This window comes from Callionymus lyra, chromosome 6, assembly GCF_982586985.1.
Source record: "Callionymus lyra chromosome 6, fCalLyr1.hap1.1, whole genome shotgun sequence".
NCBI lineage: Eukaryota > Metazoa > Chordata > Actinopteri > Syngnathiformes > Callionymidae > Callionymus > Callionymus lyra.
The window spans coordinates 33,649,653-33,672,473 of NC_141823.1; the positions used below are offsets into that span (position 1 = coordinate 33,649,653).

Consider the following 22,821-nt stretch of genomic DNA (forward strand, 5'->3'; position numbering starts at 1 on the left):
ACATACATGGTTGATTGAGAACTGGGGAAATTGTCTGTAGGTTTAAGTGTGTGAATGGTTGTCTGTCTTTGTAAGCCCTGCAACAGACTGGCATCCTTTCCAGGGTGTCCTGCCTCGCGCCCGATAAAACTGTCACAGAAAATTAACGAATTAACTGTTTTTATAAACTCAAGTTTTCTGTTTGTTGGTAATTTTAAAGGTGCTGCAGCAGTGAGAGGCCATACAGGTGAATAAAAGAACATTCCATAATAAAGACAGACCTCTTCATTAAAATCCTTCTTGAGTTCCATTGTGTTTTAAAGGGATAAAGCTGGTTCCTTTTGCAAACCTGATGAATGTTGACTTCACACTGTTCCAGAGGCACAAAGAGAATACTGGGAGATGTTCTCAGAAAAACTTTTTTATCCTCACCTGATCTTCACACCACAGTGAACCTCTTTAGGGTGATGTGAGGCTTGCGTGTGGCTCCAGTGCCGCACTCCCATCCTCTGACTTAGCTCCCACACTTGTGGTTCTGGAGGTGATTTGGAAGAGTCTTGAAGTGGTCCAACATGTGATTAAGACGGTCACGAAACTCACTGATGAAAGTAAATGCAACAGATGCACGTCGGCCTGGTGTGGAATAGTTGAGGAGATGATACATTGATTTAGTGTATGGAGGTTCTGGAGATCAGTTGATGTTTGTGGTGGAAGGATTGGTTGTAGGAGATGGTGAGAAATGATTGTACAATTGGGTGAATGGAGATTTTACTGCACATGTGAGCAGAAACATGAGAGTGATGCAGTGAATTATGAAGGTGTTGTCATTGATGAAGCTGTTCATATTCAGGCTGAAGACATCAGAGATTGGGTTGATGCTATCAACCTCTTTGTCCCTCACGCTCAGTGGTGAAGATTGAAGAGTTTATTGGGTTTTTTCACTGATCTTAGAAGTTTAAATGTATTTATTGGTTACAAACTTCGTCGTACAGAGTTTTCTTCTGAAATCATTGAACAAGATTTTAGAGATTTGAATGGAGAAGAACAGTTGTTTTCTAAATCTCACTCTCAACTCTTGAACTGCATTATTTCACCTGGTAATAAAACTCTCACCTAAACTGTGTTTGATCATAGAATCAATGCTCTTCAATGCTTTTGGCTCTGGGGAGCGTGACATGGATCATCCAGAAAACGGCGTGATGTGTTGGGGTTTTTTTCATTAAAAAAAAAAAAAGATCGCAGATACGCTGACAACTTCCCCTGATATGATCTTTTTATCAAGATGACATTTCAGTAGGATTTTGAGGTTTTTATTTTAAGTGCTCCTCAAACTGTTCTTGCCTTTAATGAAGTTATTTGTGATGTTATTGAAAAAGCTGAGAAGTTCATGTATGAATGTTCACACAATTGTAAACAAATGTATGAGGTAAATTGGAATCATTTTTTTATATCCTTTTTGCATGTTTTCATGTTAGTCTGGCCTGATTTTGACATGAACACACGTTTGATGATCATGATCTCAGAGAGAGCTTATCTCAGGCTACAAGTGGCTTCCATTCAAATAGTCTTGAGCTGGCGTTCACGAGACAAAAGAGAGTGATGAGATGAACTGGAGTGAACACCTTCATGTGCCAAAGAGTGAAACGGTTTTATTGACTTTTATACAAGTCACACATCAGTTTAACCTGAAGTGCGATTCAAACGTACCGACCTAGATCTCTGACACCAGGGCCAGGCCTGGAGGTGTTCAGGAAAAAAACTTAAAACGGTCATCACAACCGATTAAAGCTGTTTGTATCTGCGTGATTTGTAATCTGAGGGGGAAATGGGCGTAAATCTGCAGATAATCTCTCATTTTCTGGTCCTCATTCATAAATGAACAACATGAGATTGAGGGGCTGTTGAAGCCAGTCTTGTGATCGCTTTTCAAAGACTCAGATGTCGCAGCACAAATTTACTGCACTCATCAATGCTGAGTGAACAATGAACCATCAGTTCAGTATCAGTCTGGGGAAGTCATGGGCTTGTTGCAGCAAAGTGACTAAATGTATGCCTTTAATTTGAATTTTTTTTAATATTTTTATATATATATATATATAAAATGTACCTTATCATGATTTATTTCACCCTCATGTTTTATTAAGATGACTGTGGTTTAAACCTTATTTACATTACAATATTCGATAATTACATTATAAAAAATATTAATTTAAAGTCGAGAATATTTTATGTTTTACTTTCATAACATTCTCCCATATTCACTTATTCCCTATGTATTTTTTAATGGTACATTAAAGACCAAATACAAGTATTTCATTTTAATTCTTTAAAATATAGCTTGGCCCCGTATGCAAGTTACTCTCCCACCCTTCCTTAAAAGGTTACAGAGAACCTGTTTGTGTGTTGACAGCAACATGTCTTTGTGTTCTAGTGAGGGCTGTCACTTGGAAGTTGGAAGAGGTGGGAAAAGTGCGGCCCGTGGACCCTTTGCTCGTATTTATCTGGCCCAAACAAGGTCGTAGAAGTTTAGTTTTGATATAAAAACAGTGAATTACATTATTTATATTAACATTGTTAATTATCATGTGAATATTTATTCACATTTAAATGCAACATAAAGCTATTTATCTTGATAAAATTAGCACTTTTTAACACATTTTATGATTTCTTCTCACTTATATTTATTGATTTACTTTAATTAAGAATTAGAGTATTAAACGTATATTTTTCTTCTTAAACAGTGTTAACAGTAGCATCCTAATCCTGTTCTAGAGTCACCCGTTGCTGACCCTTTTATTATCAGCTATGAGTCTAGACAAAGAACATTTCCTTGTTAGTGGTGCTGGTCAGGACGTTATGCTCACATTGTTAAAACCAAGTGCAGGTCATAAATGTATTTATTTCTAGATCTGCTTCAGATAAAACTCATTTTCAGCATGTCATATTCATCGAGGTCGATATTTAGTGAAGTGTCGTCATCAAAGGCAACTTGTCATAAATCATTGAATTATATGATCTTATCTTGAGGATTTCATTTTTAAATGTTTCTTGACAAAGGTGAGCATGTTTGCGGCTCACCAGACTTCCTGAGCATGCTGGGTGGGGGTGGGGGGGTTGTTGTGGGGTTAATTACCGCTGTTAGTGGGGAAAACATCTTTAAATATCTCTGTCTTAACGAATGCTTTGGTTCCAGAGTCGGTATAAATAGAAGACAGAGGTTCATTATGAGAAGCGTAGTCAATGAGACTGTGTCACAAGAGCTCCAACAACAAACACTGCCTGTACACTCATGATGGTATCGCATTCTTTTTTCCCTCTTTGGTCTGAAACACGAGTTTTTATTCACCGTGAAAACATTGGATGCAGTCACAATGCAGACTTCAACCCATGTGACTTCTCACTTTTACAACCACCTGGAAGGATACTTGTGACATGAGAGCTACAAACAATCGTCAAGGCAACAAATCATCTCTCCTGGAGCAGCATTTCCATCAGGTTGACCTTTTACATGATCCACCTGTCAGAAGAAAATTCCAAAGAGAAGATTTACTGACTGACGGCGCTTACTGCTGCAAACCTGAATGTCCAGTTTTTAGCAAAAATTCAAAGCAAGTTTAAGTCATTTCTGTTTTGAGCCTGTCAAACATGGAAAGTGTTTTATTTGCAATTTAACAAAATCCATGAGAGATATTCTGTCTGTGTGGGAAGCAAAACTAAAGAAGCTTTGTTTGAGGGTCTTCAACTGCATTTGAAAAGTTTTTTGACAACATCATTTATTCATTTCATTGCTTTAAGTTACAGTAATGTTGTGTGGATTTCAATTCGGTTAAAGTAAACTTTATTAAAGAGATTTATTTTCCTGTACACATATAAAGCACCAGCACCTGGGAAGTCTTAGCCCTGCAGTTTTTTTTTATGTAATGTAATTCACACTCATTTAATGAAATCATGAAAATGTGTTCTAAACAATATTGAAATATGTACTATACTTTTAAAAGGTTCAAATATTGAGATACTTTCTTCCACAGACTTGAGTATTTGCAATTACATACAACTTGCTAATTTATCTCTTAACACAACATAAAGTTACGGTTGTTGTGATTTCATATACAGTGTAGAGTTCAATGAAATTTATAAAACTATTTTAATAAAAAACTAAATAAAAATTGCGGCTTGTTTTACTTGATTTCCCTCTCTAAAGGTCGAGTTTATCGAGTGGGGCGTTGGCTCTGAGTCGCATCGCTCAACTTGAGATCCTCGCTCTCCTCCATCTCACTGGAGTGTGAACCCAGCGGCCGGCTGACGTGTGCGTGCGAGGTGGAGCCCCCCGCGGGGTGTCAGGCCCACACAGCTCTTCTGCGTCCAAACCTTCTCAGAGCCCTGCCTCAGTGGCGTGCGAGCAGAGCTCTGTGTTGGACGAGATAAACGAGAACATGGCGCGTCAGTGTTGGAGTGACGGCTTCAGCAGGTTGTGTGCGTAAAAGGGAACCACGTGCGTAAAGATGGATCACCTGCCGTCCTTCTGTGCAGAGAACCAACTCTACTGAACTCATTTGAATTCAACGGGAGGGATGGAGTTTTCAAATCGATCCGTCCTCACCAACTTCATCCTCCACTCGGACCTGAACTCTCTGACGGACTACCTGGAGGACAATGAAACCAACTCCACCGCCGGCGAGCGGCTCTCGTCCGGGTGCGTGCAGATCCGGATCCCTCAGGAGCTCTTCCTGGCTCTTGGACTCATCAGCCTGATCGAGAACATCCTGGTGGTCCTGGCCATCTACAAGAACCACAACCTCCACTCGCCCATGTACTACTTCATCTGCTGCCTGGCCGTGTCCGACATGCTGGTGAGCGTCAGCAACGTGGTGGAGACCATCTTCATGCTGCTCAACGACAACGGCCTGATGGACGTGCACCCGGGGATGCTGCGCCACCTGGACAACGTGATCGACGTGATGATCTGCAGCTCGGTGGTGTCGTCGCTGTCGTTCCTGTGCACCATCGCGGCGGACCGCTACATCACCATCTTCTACGCGCTACGGTACCACAGCATCATGACCACGCGGCGCGCCGTCGCCATCATCGTGCTCGTGTGGCTGGCCAGCATCGCGTCCAGCATCCTCTTCATCGTCTACCACACCGACAACGCCGTCATCGTGTGCCTGGTGACGTTCTTCTGCTCCACGCTGGTGTTCAACGCGGTGCTCTACCTGCACATGTTCCTGCTGGCGCACATCCACTCGCGACGCATCATGGCCTTCAACAAGGGCCGGCGCCAGTCCACCAGCATGAAGGGCGCCATGACGCTCACCATCCTGCTGGGGGTCTTCATCGTCTGCTGGGGGCCCTTCTTCCTGCACCTCATCCTCATCCTCACCTGCCCCACGAACCCGCTGTGCAACTGCTTCTTCAGGAACTTTAACCTCTTCCTCATCCTCATCATCTGCAACTCGCTCATCGACCCTCTCATCTACGCGTACCGGAGCCAGGAGCTGCGCAAGACCCTGCAGGAGCTGCTGCTGTGCGCCTGGTGCTTCGGCCTGTGACATCATATACATTCAGGAAGAAAACGGAGGCAGACGGTCCTCTCCACGACGTCGGTGGGGTCTTCTTCCTGAATGTTTATTATGTCAGAAGCAGGAGTGACGCGCACAGAGGGGCCCTCAGGTGTGGCCCTCAGGTGTGTCACAGGACTCCTTCCACTGGACTCTCTTAACTAGGAGAGAGTCGCTTTGTTAGTTAAGAGAGTCACTTTTTTCGCTTTTATTGTGGACTATCTCGCCAAACTTGAACGACGGTAAATGTTTTTTTGTTACTGTCAGAATGTAGGTGTGTGACCGGTCACCATGGAGCACGCCACAGACTTCTGTTTATTCATACGCTCCTTCTACGGTATGGAATTGATGAAAATGTAAATATGTGTACATTTAGAATTGCCACCCCGGTAATTTCATTCTACTTTTATATTTTAATCCAAATTGCGTTGATCTCATTATATAATTATGCCTTTGAATCTATCTTTGAAATAATAATAATAATAATGAAGTATTCATTTAATGTATAAAAATCCACATTTTATCTACAACTTAAGCTAATATTTTTTGGAAATTGCAAAAAAAGACGGATACTTAAAGTGCCTTAACTGCAGTTTCAGCCAGGATGGTTTATAATCAATATTATAAGAGACATGGTAACTGTCTGCCTTAATCGGACATTAAGTGAAGGAAACTTTGAAATAAATGGTATACTTGATTCTATGGCTAATTGATTCAAGTGTAAGCTGAATCATTCTGAGATGACATTTACGAAAGAAATTATAAAGGTATTTTGCTTGATGTTGAATAGTATTTTTATTCATCAAACATGTGATTCAATATGTAACGTCTCAATACCTGCAAGGACTCATCGTAGTCTTTAGTACTTATGTTTATCATTTGGTCTTAGAAGAAAATATTAGATTTTCTCCAAAACGAAGTTTGGTAAATAAATATATTTATTATTTCATGAGAGGGTTTTTTAAATCTTACAAGATTTAAAGTACAACTCCTCTTGTCTGGTATACCAGTATTAAAGCATTGGTTCACATAAAACGGTTTACAGTATTGAATATTTTCCTTTTAAAATGTTTTCAAGCCAAGATAAGAACATGTTATTCAAACAATATAAAAATTAATAAAATCTTGGCCTCTTCAGTTATCCTAACTCATCCTTTCCTAACATAGGTATCTGGCTTCCAGATGAAATGTTTTGAATTGTGTCTCATTTTAGATTATTTCATAAACCTTTTGAGTGACTCAGGATCTTTTTTGGTTCTACACAATCAGCAAGAAAAAAACATCATTGTGACAGCCGCCGTGTCTCTTTATAATAATAATATTTTATTATTTTTAACCTTGCACTGTTTTATTCAAACTTTCTATATATAGCTCTTAATCGTAAATCAATATCTGATATAACACTCATCTCGAAATCATCATTTTCAACATCTTCAATGTTTATTAGTCTTTCGTTATTTCTGCATAATAGGATGACCAAAACTACTAAATGTATTTAGCTTCATGACAGACGTGTAAATATGATTCTTCTGATATTTAAATATCCACTTCCATTGGCCTTCCTGTTTTGAGGAAAATGTTTGTTTTTTTCTTTTACATTTTGTGTCTTGTTTGTTGATGTTTTCAAGGTGGCTTCAAAAATACAAGTGTTAATAACTGTAAAATATGCATCATTACTCAGAAAGTAAAGTGGTTGGCTTGTGGCTAAGAAGTTGACGGTTAAAATCCCAACTACTGGTTTGATCGTGCCGTTGTGTCTCAGAGCAAGTCACTTCGGTGCTCCTGATGTTAAGAGGGTGCATCGCAGCGCACTCCCATCAGCATGAAATCGAGTGAATGGGTGATATAATGTAAAATGCTTTGAAAACATGAGATCGTGTTACCATTTAGCATTGAGAAAAATTCATTCTGATAAGTCATTTACAGATATTGATGATGATGAAATACTTAATTGTGAACGTAAATAATATGTTGCACACTGTACTTGAATAATTCAGCACTGGCTGGATGTGCTGTTTTCAGTATTTATTTATAAGTGTTGTTATAGAGACATTCAATGACTGATGACTTTATGTCTAACCACAACTGTTAGGTGTAATTACCCATCATTTATAATCGCAGTTAATAACATTAAAGCACTGGTGTAGAATTGACATCTGTGTTAAATAGCTTTTCTTGAGTTGTTGTCAATAAAGTCTTAAAGTCTGTTTGTTTGTACATTCACTATTTCCTTCTTGAAGGGTTGGAGCTCCAGTGCTTCTCCTGTCAGGCTGGAGACACAGTCCAGCACACACTATCCATTTTCCGTCCAATTACAGAAAAAAATGAGCCAGTTTCAAATGAGATAAACTGTCCAGTTACCCAGTGACAGCCAGTCTGTCATTATTCAGTTGACATTGACATTCAGGTTCACCGTTGAATAAAACATACAACATATATTTTATTAATAAGACAATATTTTAAGAATACATTTATTTGCAAAATGTTTCTGTTTATTTAAAATATATAGATAGCTACAAACACCCAACTCCCCCCTGGAATAAGTTGAGAATAAACAGCAACGATGCACCTGCCGCGGTATGCCACGCTGTTTGTGCTTGTTTATTTTTGGAGACATGAAGGTAGCACAACTGATACTGTGTAAAGAATCGGGAAAGATATCAACCCAGAATAATGTATCGAAGAACAATCACCTGCTCCAAGGGCTCAGGCACGATCAAACACGCCCAAGAAAGCCCGGGAAAAAACAGCATCTGTCAATAGAACGCATAAAAAATAACCTTCTATTTATTCAAATATATATTAAATACCCTTTTTTCCACGTGACTTTAAGGGCTCTGTATACTGCACCAGCAACCACAGCACGTTTTCAATCGCATTCTTTAATTTTGTATTTATTTGTTTCTGGCTTGGATAATGTTCTAACTTTTATTTCGATTTTAAAATAAGGCAAGTATTGTGTCTTTCGCAGAAGGCCTTGATTTAGCCTGTCCCTTGGCAGTTCATGTCCCTTTTAAATTCCTAAAAATCGAAAAATGAATAAAGCGTAAGTGAATGAAGCGCAGTGAAACGGGCATATCCAAAGATTGTCCCAAGGCCATTTGCAGCCCTAAACAGATATGATATGGTCCACATGGGTCCACTGGGTATAACAAATGTAATTTTTAATTGTTAATGTGGACCTTTTTATATATACGTATATAAAAACCTGAACAAAATGTATTATTTTGGTAATTGTTATAAACACTGTGGCTTTTGGAAATCCTTCAGAAACATTGCTCTGATCAGATTTTCTGCCTCACACGGACTTCATAAAGGCTGCTGCACACCTGCACGCATATGAGCAACACTTGATATGAGACATCCTGGCCACACTTTGCCTACGTCTTACCAAACCTGTTGCACTAATTATGTAAAATCCAGCAACAAGTCTTGGTGTACTTTTCATTTACTTATTTAATAATACTTCATTTTGTATTATGAGACCTGAAATATATAATATTTTTAATTGGACATGCTTGAAAGATTGGTTACAAAAATATTGATGTCTCTCTGCATATGCTTTCTTGTGAACAAAACTCTTCTTTCACTATGAATGATTTTTTTATGCAACACATCATCGGGTCATCTGGATAGAAGAACCATTGAGGCCCGAAGACCAAGGTTTTTCGGCAGACTCCATCATAACCCTCGTGATCAACTTTTGGCCACACCGTAACAGTGAGGTTGAAAGAGGGGATTTCCAGCTTAGATACAAACAAACACTCTTTGTTGTTGTGAAGAACATTTCGAATCATCATTGTTTATTAGTTACCTTTTTGGATTTTTTTAATAAAAAATTCTTCAATTCATTTGGTGGAGATTATTTACTTTAAAATAACTAAATATAACTTTTTAAATCTTTATTAAATTCAAAAACCCAACTCTACTTCACATGTTTGAAATGTTGAAGTCTTCTTTTCCAAGAAGCTGTAAAAGTCCTTTATCATGATAATATTAGTATATACTGTATATATATCAAGTCATTACTTTATAAAGTTCTGCCCAATCTGAAATCTCGGGAAACTAGAGGTTACATCATGACGTAATAATGGGCTTCATTCCATGCCAGCTAAGATCATGCCCTGCTTTGTTTACACAACAAGCCATTTCGAGGGGGAGACTTTCGGCATTTATGATAAGCAGTCAAAAACCTTGATGCTTGACCAATCACAGCAAAGTGGATGTGGTTATAAAAAAATAAGATTCAATCTCCAGATAAAGAAGCATTTTTTAGTGGGCGGGGCTTAAGTGCATTTTTTTTAATATAAATATTTTATCTAAAAGAGAGTTTTGTACAAGCAGACACATACTGATGAGTACAATAGCGAACCAAGATCAATTTAACCCCCCTTATCTCAGGATCAAGGTGACCCAAAGGCCTAAAACCAAATTAGTTTGTAGTATCCCTTGTGTTGTCTCTAGGTCAAGGTGAACAACCTCCCTGGCTTCAATAAATACATACGCAGTGGCTGAGGTCATTCATCTTAAACAAAAGATAACACTAGGGATAAACACATTTGTTTTCGGGTCTTCAGGTTACCTTGACCCTGAGATAACAAAAGGGGGAAGAGGAACTTAAATCAAAACATTAGCTGCCCTCTAAGAGTGTGGATTTTAGCTGCTGGATCAGAGTCAAATAAATAAATGCAAGTACATAGTATTACAACCCAGCAATTTTGAAGTTCTTTTTTTTCTTTTTACAGTAATGGACATTATGACTATCAACATACCACGAGTTAAGATTCTGATTCTGATCATGGATGGAGACCATTTCCAGCTCTGAGTTGGAGCAAAAGAAAAATAAGAAAGATGCCTGTTGTTGTTTGGTCAAATTACAAGTAAATATAATACAAATATAATAGCTTCCAAACACAACAATATCATCGCTTAAGGCAAATTGCAAACTTCTACCACAGACCAATAGAATAAAGTTTATCTAATCTAAATGTCAAAGGCCGAACTCTGGTCTTTCTTGCTCAAGGCTCCCCAGAACTCAAGGCATCATCTCCACATGCTGTCCTGGACAAGTAAGTAAGTAAGTAAATTATATTTATAGAGGGCTTTTCCAGACCAGGGTCACAAAGCGCTTAAACCATCAGAACAATACTCAATAAAATATATACTTGAAAGATCAAGATCACACAGAGAAAAACACAGGAGTTCCAGAAAATCAAGGAAAAGCCTGAACAAATAAAAACGTCTTAAGATGTTTCTTGAAAGAGTCAGTAGATCCATCAAGCGCAAAGAGAGAGGAAGATCGTTCCAAAGCACTGCAAACTCACAAACTCATGCCTTAACAAAGACGGAGTCACCTAGGTCAAAGGTGACTTAAAAAAGAACAAGCACCAGAACTGATTCTGTAGATTTAAAAACAACATTATACAACAAACAACATGAGAAACTGAATTAATGAACTTCTTTTCTTGTGTGCGGTCCTCATGCTTGTAGCGTCTGGGAAATGCTAAGAATCCTGACCATTGATGAAAGCTTTTCTAATACTAGTTTGTAACTTGTAGTTAGTTTCTAATGTGTTTGTTTTCGACGGCTATCTGGTTTACATAGCAACAAAAGCGTTGTAGCCACACAGATGATGATAGTCAAGAGGACTATTACATGTTTGAAAAATATATATATGTTTTTAGCAGTGGCGGGCCGTCAGGGCCAGCAAGGCATCCTCTGCTGGCCTAAACATAATCAGAAAATTAATTTAATTAAAAAAAAAAAAAAAAGTGTATTTTTTTATTTTTTTATTATTGTTTATATTTCATAAATATGTATTAAAATATTTCTCAAAGTCTTTTCTCTTCATTTCATTTCTTTCCTCTTGCTTGCGAAAGTTGCGCACTGCTTCCAGGATTGTACGTTCATGTGAGAGCTTTAAACTAAAATGAAATAAAATTTGAAAAGCAATAACATATATATATATATATATATATATACATATATATAAAACTCTAAAGACAACGTTATTTAAAAAGGGTTTTCCAAACCGTTATTACCATTTATCATTTCACCATCGCTTTAATTTACAGTGGCATTAGTTGGTCTTTTATTTTGTAATTATTGAACGGAAATGTGAGTGTGCGACTGACTGTTGTCACGTGATGCTTGTGATGCTGCAGAATCCAGAGAACATTGTTCTGTCACCAACTTAAACTGGTAAACGAGCTGTAACTGACCTGGACGAAGTACGTTACATTTCCCGATGATACGTGAGGTAATCTTCATCGTTAGCTTTCGGGATATATTCGGGTATATTCGTCTTTAACGATTTTAGCCCATAACATAATGGTTAGCATTTTAGCTTTAGCCTGTATTGACATGTTGACTCTGGACGACGGACATGCAAAATGTGTTATTTATCTGTATAAGACAGAGCTAATGCTTTTAATGCTCTTTTGAAAACGGACAAAAACAGATGTTATTGCAGTGAAGAGTGCTAGTTTAGTTAAGTCACTGGTTCATGTGTTATGATGTTTATAGGCGTTTTCGTTACAGTCAGTTACGAAGGTATTTGACCCTGAATATTGATCAAGTACAATGGTATCCTTTTATGAGTAGGAATTGACCCAGTGCTGCCATTTCGTGTCAAAGAATCATCCTTGCCATCAAAAAAAGGTTTACCCAAAGGGGCAAAAACGCCTTTTTGGTAAAACGAGTCTAAATCTGGACAACAATTGTGTTTATGCTTAAATGTAACTAAAAATATTTTTCTCTGATGATATGAATTCAATATATCTCCATAATGCTAGAATGTTTTACTTTATTGCAGGATCCTGTAACAGCAGCACTAGCATGGATCTTATAACCACATGCACACACACAAATCATTGTAGCATGTCAGATGATTGCTTGTTTGCTAAAAGGGGTGAGTTTCTATGCTTTCTTAGATAAGAGTGATGATCTCAGACTAACGCTTTTCGTTTCTAACAACATGAGCCTTGCAAAGCACTAAAGAAAAGGATTGTTTTTCTTTTTTAATCTTTATTTTTCGTTAATTCTCAGATGTAGCTGATGAAATGGAGTATGATGAAAGACTTGCTCATTTTCGCCAAGCCCGCCTCAATCCCTTTGACCGGGGAGAAGAGGAGGAAGAGAGTCCAAGGGGAGGAAAGATGCCACCCCAGCAAGGTATTTTGACTTCTGGTCCATTTACTTCTAACCTACGTACTTCAATGTTAATGTTTTAATTAGTTGTTAATAAATATATATAAATGACTAGGATCAATGTTACTAGGCATGGAGGTTTTTTAAGGTAACTATTAAAAAAGAGGTTATTAAATCCATTAAAAAAAAATCATATCTGTAGAACATGTTCTTGGTTTTAACATTTTAACCTGAAAATTCATCTTGCAATGGTGATTTTTGATAATTGCTATGTTTAGTAAGTAAGTAAGTAAAAGAAGTAACGACACACGGGACGCTTCCTGAATTAATAGTTGTTGGTTTGACCTTTTTGAATTTTGGATTTAGGTTTTAGTGCTGTAAGTTTAACTTATAATTCATAATCTTTGTTATAAACATGTACAATGCTGTCATTCATCACAAGAGATATTTCTTCAACCATATTTTTTATCATAGACAAGTTAAGGTTAAGGTTAAGGTAGAATTTTATTTAAGAAATTGTTTTTTTTCCAAATTATCCACAGCAAATACAGCAATTTTTCATAAAAAATAATCAAAATGAAATAAGAACAAGAACAAAGAGAAATAAAGAGAAAGTTGCAGTTTTTTAAATTTCAAGATTTTTGATGAACAAATCTGAATCTGAATCTGAATAAATGTATTAAACCATGCATTTGATTTTACCTTATAAGTATTGTTCAAAGCAGATTAAAGTGTAGATGGGTTTTTCCAACTTACATTTTAGATAATTTATTGGTTCAGAAAATATTTAATGTAGTTTTGTTTTTAATGAAAATGTGCATAATATTTAAATAAAAAGATACAAAAAATGGGTGTGAGAGTGTGAGATTTGCAAGGATGAGGTTTCCAGCCCCATCTCATTGACTTCCATAGTAAAAACAAGTGAAACAAAAGCAAAATAAGCATAGATCTGAGCGAGTTTTCACTTTATATGAGATAAAAATGATGAAATGAAACCGGGCAATTATTGAAGAGATTTGTAGCTGAAGTGAAATGGATTCTATATATATTTTAATCTTGATTAGAATGTTACTGACTCTGATGCAGAAATGTCAGACTTCAAAACTAGTTTTGTCTTGTCTCACTCTTTACGCCACGGATCGGTGCAGCGTCCAAATAACTGCAGATGCCGCACCAATAAGCCTGTCGATCTCATGCTCCATTCTTCCCTCACTCATGAACAAGACCCGAAGATATTTAAACTCCTCAACTTGGGGCGGGGTACCATCCCCAACGTGGAGAAGGCCCCCCAGCTTGTTCTGACTGAGAACCGTGGACTCAGATTTAGAGGCTGCACACTCTTTTGCTAATCTTTCCAGCGACAGCTGAAGTCACGGTCTGATGAGGCCATCAGGACCACATATTCCGAAAAAAGCAATGTCACAATCCCACCAAACCGGACCCGCCTCAACACCCTCTCTACATCCAGAAATTCTGTCCATAAGAGTTCTGTGACAAAGGGCCTCAGCTTCTGCTGAAGAATAAAAAATTGCACTTTAAATTCGTAGAGACTTTAATTTCAAACGTTTCAAACTACTTTTTTCAGTACTGAATATGATTGGTTAATTCCTCTTTCTTCTGTAATCTTGGTCACATGATTTGTCAATCATAGGTTCTCTTGGAATCAACAAACGAGTCACTATCTGACTTTGTGAACATTGACTGGTATTTTCAGTTTTGTAATATGTTGTATTTTTTTAAAAGAAACACATGAGGCTCATGTTGTTATTGGAGTTACCAATGCAGCAATTGCGGAGCCTTCTATTCAAGTGCTTTTTCCTGGTTAACCATTGCCGGGTAGCTATAAAGTATGTAGAACAGAACTTGGGAAGGTGAGGAGCTTTGAACCCTTATCAGCTGTCTTGGTCGGAGGTTACTCTAGCTGAATAATTCTGGACATAACTTTTGACTAGTGTGTGCTTTAGGGGTGAGTCTAGTTGGTAATCTACTGTATTTTATGCTTTATTTAGAGGCCAGATCAGATATGTTCACTGGGACCAGATTTCTAAGTTCCGATCGCACCATGGACCTCGGCCTTTCTGAAGATCACTTTTCCAGACCTGTCGTGAGTGTTGTGAACTAAAAATTTTGCCCGACTAGTATATACACTTTGTAACCTTTTTTGTGTCTCTTCAGGGGTCATTTGTTGCTTCTGACATTGAGCATCTGAAAATGTCCATAGAGGAGTGCAAAAAGCTGATTCTGGAACTGCCAGAACATTCAGAAAAGCAGAAGGACACAGTGGTCAAACTTATCCATCTTCGTCTGAAACTACAAGAACTTAAGGTAGTATGTAAGTGGAGAGGAGATGTTAACATTTTTCTCTGTTTTAATACTGATTGTTTTCAGGCATGAAAAGGCTTATAGTGCTGCTTACACAAATAAATTCCTGTTTGTGGAAGTTGCTTCAATTTTAACTAAAATATTGTTGGTAAACCATAGAGTTTTAAGATCTAATACATATAATCATCTGCATTTTAAATACGAATTAATGCCAAAGGTGTGTTTAAAACAAATTAAGGTAATTTCAGCATATATTTGACTGAAATAGTAAATTGAGAAAAAAACAAAAACCAAGTTATTTTTATATTATCTTTTAACTAGATCCCCCCCCCCCACACACACACACAATTTAGTTGGCATCCTAAAACACTTGTATTGTATTTTGAATCTGATTTGTCATGTGGAAGGCCAAGTTAATGAATTGTTCCAGTTATTTTTTCTCGGTAATAACAGTTAAATTCTAGCAGAAACGACAAGATGATTGATCATGTATCTTTTTGTTCTTGGATGTTTGACCTTTTCATAGGACCCAGAGGAAGATGAACCCAATTTAAGAATTTTGTTAGAGCACCGTTTTTCTAAGGAAAAGAGCAAGAGTGTGAAGCAAACGTGTGACAAGTGCAGTGCCATCATATGGGGTCTGATCCAGACGTGGTATACCTGCACAGGTATGTATGTTTTCACAGTAATATTACAAAAACCTGAATTTTATTTTCTGTCAAATTAGCTTGGCTATGCAAAAAGTTTTGCATATTGAGGGATGCCATTTCATTTAACTACCAGTCTTCAAATAATCCATCACTTCCATTCTCTTGCATCTTTCATTATACACTTGACAGTAGCAGAACTACTATCTGATAGAAAGGTAAACCTCACTTGAATAAGTTGAGCAATACAGCACATAAAGGATAGTATGATAATATTAAACATGTCTTTTACAATGAATACACCATTGATCCAGCAATTCTTTTCTGTCTTAGTCACTTTTCATCTGTTTCTCCCACAACCCAGCGAATCCTATTTGATAAAATTTACAATGATCATACTTGACTTCTCACTGTTTTGACCAGCAAAAGTTTAAGTGTTTATTTCTGCCCAACAGAAAGTTTTTTTTTTTACACGTACTGGTTTATATTTGATACAGCTCAACCCATGAGAACAGCAGCTGTTTAACTGAATAAAACGGATCAATTGATGTTGTCTGATGTTTTGTTTTTCAGGTTGTTATTACCGTTGCCACAGCAAGTGCATGAACTTAATCACTAAGCCCTGCGTAAGGTCAAAGGTCAGCCATCAGTCAGAGTATGAACTCAGCATCTGCCCCGAAGTTGGCCTGGACCGTCAAGACTACCGCTGTGCGGAATGTCGTACGCCAATTTCTCTAAGTAAGTTGAGATAGTTTTCCCTTTAAGCAACAGTATAGTGATAGTGACTTTATAAAGGAGTATTTGAGGTGTGCCGAACTGCAAGTTTTAATTTATATACTCTATTGAAAAAAATGCTGTTTTTGAAATAGAAGTAGTATTCGTATGAAAAGAAATGAGAGAGAAAAAGCAACAACACATATTTATAAGGACTGAACTAGTAATATTAAATGTTTCTACATCAATTTAACTCAGACTTGACCTCGATGGCGGCATGAATACAGTCAATGGTTGCCACTTTCTCACTTGCTCAGATGTGAAATATAGCATATTGATATTAAAGAAGTGTAATTTAAATGATTTATTGTGCTTGTAACAGCCTTTACAGCATTAAACAACCGTGATATTTAAACGGGTAGTTTAACCCAAGATTCAAACTCCCCACTTTTTTACTCACCTCATGTCGGTGGGAGACGTTTAAGAGTAATCTGTGTCTTTTTGGAGTTGGAGGCAGAAATGTATGTCTATATGTCCATCGCAAATGGCACACACTTTCCTTGGTCCTTCTCATCCAAAAATACATACTTAACGTTAAATTACCCCCAAATTAATTGTCTGTAATGCCTCTCATGTAATCACACCCCCGAAGATTTTTTCAGAAAAAACAAACGAGTCTATATTTTAAAGTTTTTTTTGTAGCAGAAGCTTAAAGGCTAACATGCTACACATACGTGTTAGCTGTTTAGCTTCTTTACTCTATAAAGATATCGATTAAACTATTCCCAACCCTTCAACGACATGAGGTTTAGTAGAAAATGAGTAAAGTTTGAGTGAACTATCACTTTAAGATTGACACTTGGTTAAAGTTTTTACCTCGTCTGTCCTGTAGGGGGCGTGCCCATTGAGGCCAGACAGTGTGACTACACCGGTCAGTATTACTGCAGCACATGCCACTGGAATGACTCTGCCATTGTCCCTGCACGTGTCATCCACAACTGGGAGTTTGATCCCCGGAAGGTATCCTCTGAACCCCGAGCCTTTCAAATTTTAATTATTCTCCTTTAGATATTTTCCACGAGGAAAAAGCTCAGGCTGCTTGGTCATGAGATTGTAGTCACATTGTTCTTAATTGAAATTCATGATTTCCTTTCAAAATTAGAGATATAAAATGCTAAACATCCTGGCAGATAAATAAGTATCCATAAAATCTTACATCAAAACTATAATTTTTATAAAGGCTCACTTCAAGATTTAACTTTTTCTGTGTTTTTGTTTCCCTTTCGCAGGTTTGTCGCTCCTCATTACGATATTTGGCCTTAATGATGTCAAGGCCAGTCCTCAAGCTGAAAGAAATCAACCCGCTGCTGTTCAACTTCGTGGAGGAGTTGGTTGAGATCAGGGTAAACAAAAGCGTAAGTCAAGTTGTGTTTGTTATGTATATTAACTTTATTTCCTTTTTTTACAGAAACTTCGTCAAGACATTCTTCTGATGAAACCATATTTTATAACCTGCAAAGAAGCCATGGAGGCAAGGTTACTGCTTCAGGTCAGCTGACCTTATTTCTCTGGGATTATTGCTATTCTTTCTAATACGGCGGCATCTACTGAGTTTTTAATATTGGTGACATGATCAATAAAGTTTTATCTATCTATCTATCTATCTATCTATCTATCTATCTATCTATCTATCTATCTATCTATCTATCTATCTATCTATCTATCTATCTATCTATCTATCTATCTATCTATCTATCTATCTATCTATCTATCTATCTATCTATCTATCTATCTATCTATCTATCTATCTATCTATCTATCTATCTATCTATCTATCTATCTATCTATCTATCTATCTATCTATCTATCTATCTATCTATCTATCTATCTATCTATCTATCTATCTATCTATCTATCTATCTATCTATCTATCTATCTATCCTATCCTATCCTATCCTATCCTATCCTATCCTATCCTATCCTATCCTATCCTATCCTATCCTATCCTATCCTATCCTATCCTATCCTATCCTATCCTATCCTATCCTATCCTATCCTATCCTATCCTATCCTATCCTATCCTATCCTATCCTATCCTATCCTATCCTATCCTATCCTATCCTATCCTATCCTATCCTATCCTATCCTATCCTATCCTATCCTATCCTATCCTATCCTATCCTATCCTATCCTATCCTATCCTATCCTATCCTATCCTATCCTATCCTATCCTATCCTATCCTATCCTATCCTATCCTATCCTATCCTATCCTATCCTATCCTATCCTATCCTATCCTATCCTATCCTATCCTATCCTATCCTATCCTATCCTATCCTATCCTATCCTATCCTATCCTATCCTATCCTATCCTATCCTATCCTATCCTATCCTATCCTATCCTATCCTATCCTATCCTATCCTATCCTATCCTATCCTATCCTATCCTATCCTATCCTATCCTATCCTATCCTATCCTATCCTATCCTATCCTATCCTATCCTATCCTATCTATGTCTATATTTTATGTAGTAATTCAGTAATACTAATTCATGTAGTGCTACCTGTCTGTCCATCCGTCGGAAGTTTAAGGAGAATTAGCTCCAAAGACTGTCAATCATGTTTGATTTATATTGATCACCATAAGCTGAAACTTCATCTTGTTCCTAGAGTTCTAATGGCTCTTTTTATGTGTTTAACGGGATCTTTTTCTCTTCAGTTACAAGATCGACAACACTTTGTGGAGAATGATGAGATGTACTCACTACAAGATTTGATTGACATATCCAGTGGAAGACTCAGTATCTCTCTCACTGAGGTTCACACTACTTTTGCCAAACACATCAAGTTGGACTGTGAGGTAATTCACACATATTTTGTCTTTTATTTGACTGGTATAACTTATTAAATCATCATCTGTCGATGTCTGTTGTGCAGCGATGTCAAGCCAAAGGATTTGTGTGTGAACTGTGTAAGGAGGGAGACATTCTGTTCCCCTTCGACAGTCACACATCAGTTTGTCACGACTGCTCTGCCGTCTTTCACAGGTTAGTCTTGACTAGTTCTGTTGCCTGAATGTCTGAAACTAACCTTCTTTGGACCTGATAAATGTCTCTAGTTTTCAATTCAACCGCTATTAGGATTTTCAATAATACTATTTCTTTACTTTTTAAAAATAATTATTCTGTACTTTATGATTGTTATTGCTGACAAGTGTTTTTGACATTTTTTATATAAATCATCAAGTTGAGTTGTAACTAAGGTTTCAACCACCAACAGATCATGAGATCATGAGCTTGACTGCAACAAGTGTTATTTACTTTATTGGTCACTTCATTTTTGTGACTCTTTTTTTATGTTTCCATGTCCACAGAGATTGTTACTATGACAACTCCACAGCATGTCCACGGTGTGCACGCATGAGCGAGCGGAAGCAAGATGAAGTTTTCCACGTGAAGGCTGTATGATGCTCAGTGTTTCTGCCGTGGATCAAAGAGAAATGTTGCACAAATTGACTTGTTTTGAATATTATGGTCTTGTCTTTTGGCACAGAGACGAATGATCAAGACCTCATTTGCAAAAGAGTAATATATAGCTATTATTTTTTCATGTCTGCATGAATATGTTGCACAGATTTGTTCTGTAATGTCATACCCATACATTTTAACGATTGTCTCAACAGTGTACTGCCAAACCAAACTTAATGTCCTTTATAAATCATGTCTGTTGTTGAAGACAGATTTTGATCCAGTTTTGTCCTTATGTGTGGACTCTTATGATCAACATAAATCATAACTTGTGATTTAAAAGCTCCTCTATTATTTATAAATATTTTGTAAAGCATGCCTCTAAGTAATAATGTTGCTTAATGAAGGAAAATGTTATACTTTCAACTGTGAATTTGTTCATATCGGGGTTTTATTAAGTTCTGCAAACGACATTGTGTTTCAGTCATGAAAAGTGATCTTAATATTTAAAGTGCTGGTGATCATGATGTCGATAACTGTCTGGAGGTATTTTCAAAGGACCTTTTAATGTGTCAATTCAAGTATTTGTTCTCAAATAAAGACTTTTTGCTGTTATCTTTCCGCATGATGGCTTTTCCCCCCCAGCTAATATTCCGAGAAGGTCATGTATCATGATGTATTGTATAACACCAAGTTTGTGTTAATGAACTAGTGTAATGCCTCAGCAATGTTCTTAATAATCTTCAAAGCCCTCAGCTAAACTAAGTCTAAAGAGTAGTTTTCACTAAAGAAGTTACATTTTAGAATCCCAGGGGTGATGTTCTGCACTTCAGTAAAGTTGTCTCGATATTGGCAGATTTCGATCTTTGCGCATTAATAACTCACCAACGCTAAGATGTTGAATTACAAATCCTACCTCTTTCTAATGAGAGTAACCTTGACTACAAGTGCGTTTGAGAAAGTGTTGAGAGTTTTATTAGTTTAACGTGACAACTCAGAGCACAGACCAGGAGGCAGAACTGCAGTCTTACACATTCACCAGTCATCTGCCTTTAACCACATAGAGACGGTGAATGTGCCCCGTTTAATGAAACCAAGAAAAAAGGTCCGCAGTAGAAGAGTTGTTAGAAGAAAATCCAATTCAAATAAATACTTCCGCATCTACTACTATCCGATCCCTGTCCTCAAAAGCTGCACTAATTAATGAACTCGTATCAGATCATAAAAACATTGACTTATTCTGCTTAAAAGAAACCTGTCTGTCTATAGACGATTACGTATCCTTAAATGAATGAAACACCACCCAGCCACATTAACTTTAATGGCCCTCGACGCTCTGGTCGAGGAGGTGGAGTCGCAGTCATCATAAACTCATGTCTGTCAACCTTTACTAGACCACAATCTGATTTCAACTCTTTTGAAAGTATTATACTTGGCATATCTAATACAACCTTGAGATCAGGTCAGTCACTTCTCTTTGTTGGAGTCTATCGTCCAGCTGGACCTTATTCTGAATTCTTGTCTGAGTTCCCGGAGTTCCTGACCAGCCTGGTGCTTAAATCAAATAAAGTTATTATTGTTGGTGACTTTAACATCCATGTTGATATGGTCCATGATAGCTTAGCTAACAGGTTTCACTCTATCCTGGAGTCATTTGGTTTCTCTCAGTATGTACATGAACCGACTCACTGTTTTAAGCACACATTAGATCTTGTCCTAGCATACGCACTTGAAATTAAAAATGTTATTGTCTCTCCTCAGAATTCAGTTCTTTCTGACCATCAATAATAACCTTTGATTTTATCTTAAATGAGCCAAGTCTACAGAGCAGGAGCACTCTCAACAGATGTCTGTCTGAAAGTGCCATAACCAATTTTAAGGAAACAATTCCCTCAGTGCTCAGTAAAATGTCTAGTCTCATTGTGTCAGGAAACTCTACCAATAGTCACCTTGACATTGATAACTTTGTGGAGTAACAGTTGCACCACTAACTCAAAAGACTGTTAACAGAAGTAGTCGTGCTCCCTTGTATACTCAGGAAACACGTAAATTAAAACAGGATTCTAGACGATTAGAGAAGAAATGGCGTTCATCAAAACATAGTGAACTCTACCAGGACTGGCAGGATAAGTTAAAAATATACAAAATATACTCTTCGGAAAGCCAGAGCTAGCTATTACTCGTCACTTATAGAAGCTAATAAGAATAACCCCAAGTTCTTATTCAGCACTGTAGCCACCAGGGCCGGGTCTAGACAGGCATGTATGAGGGGGCAGCCACAAATCTTGAGGGGGCATTGTGCTGTTACTTACTTACTTACATGTAAGTTTGAGGGGGCACAACATTTATTTGAGGGGGCCAGGGCCCCTCTTGCCCCTGCCTAGACCCGGCCCTGGTAGCCAGGCTGACACGGAGCCATCATTCCATTGAGCAGTCCATCCCTCCTCATCTCAGTATCAGTGACTTCATGAACTTTTTTAATGAAAAAATTGTAACTATCAGAGGAAAGATTCAAGTCCTCCTAGATTCTTCGAATACAACCGGTGCAGCTTCACCGGACACAGACACTATAATTTATATATATTTTGACTCCTTTTTACCAGTGAGTCCTCGACAACTGTCCCTAATTGTTTCCTCTTCAAAGTCCACAACATGTCTTCTGGATCCTGACGTCTGGGGACATTGCACGGCGTGTGTATCATCTTGTTCTTTCTATTTATTTCTCTATGAATAATCGTCTGTATTGCTGTGTCTAATTGGAAAAACAATTTCCCGAAGGAGACCTACTGAGGGATCAATAAAGTTCTACCCAACCTAACCTAACCTAAGAGCATCAGTTTTCACTGTCAGCTTTCTTATATTTCTCCTATTTCCTGTCCAAATCACCCATAGCCAATGCTGATTCTTTGGAGTATGTGTCCCAAATAATGCTTATGACAGTTCAGTCCAAACTTGTGACGAGTGTCATGTATTTCTTTTTAATAAA

At 37.5% G+C, this 22,821-nt stretch overlaps 2 protein-coding genes across 2 annotated transcripts; both read left to right on the plus strand.

Annotated features, from left to right (window-relative positions):
- The first annotated feature begins 4,550 nt into the window (after positions 1-4,550).
- mc1r (melanocortin 1 receptor) lies at positions 4,551-5,617 on the plus strand. Its single transcript, XM_087792928.1, has one exon. It carries the CDS (start codon positions 4,551-4,553, stop codon positions 5,526-5,528), a length of 978 nt encoding a protein of 325 aa, XP_087649054.1. The 3' UTR covers positions 5,529-5,617.
- Positions 5,618-11,691: 6,074 nt separating this feature from the next.
- Positions 11,692-20,450, plus strand: def8 (differentially expressed in FDCP 8 homolog). Its single transcript, XM_087792924.1, is given in 13 exon segments — positions 11,692-11,796; positions 12,352-12,447; positions 12,585-12,710; positions 14,696-14,790; positions 14,862-15,011; positions 15,535-15,676; positions 16,229-16,393; positions 17,262-17,389; positions 17,659-17,821; positions 17,824-17,918; positions 19,088-19,228; positions 19,306-19,415; positions 19,742-20,450. Coding segments are annotated over 12 exon segments (1,482 nt in total). The 5' UTR covers positions 11,692-11,796; positions 12,352-12,374; the 3' UTR covers positions 19,836-20,450.
- The last annotated feature ends 2,371 nt before the right edge of the window (positions 20,451-22,821 follow it).

What these genes read in the sequence shown, in the direction of transcription:
- mc1r (XM_087792928.1), top strand. Translation starts at nt 4,551, where the DNA reads ATGGAGTTTTCAAATCGATCCGTCCTCACCAACTTCATCCTCCACTCG.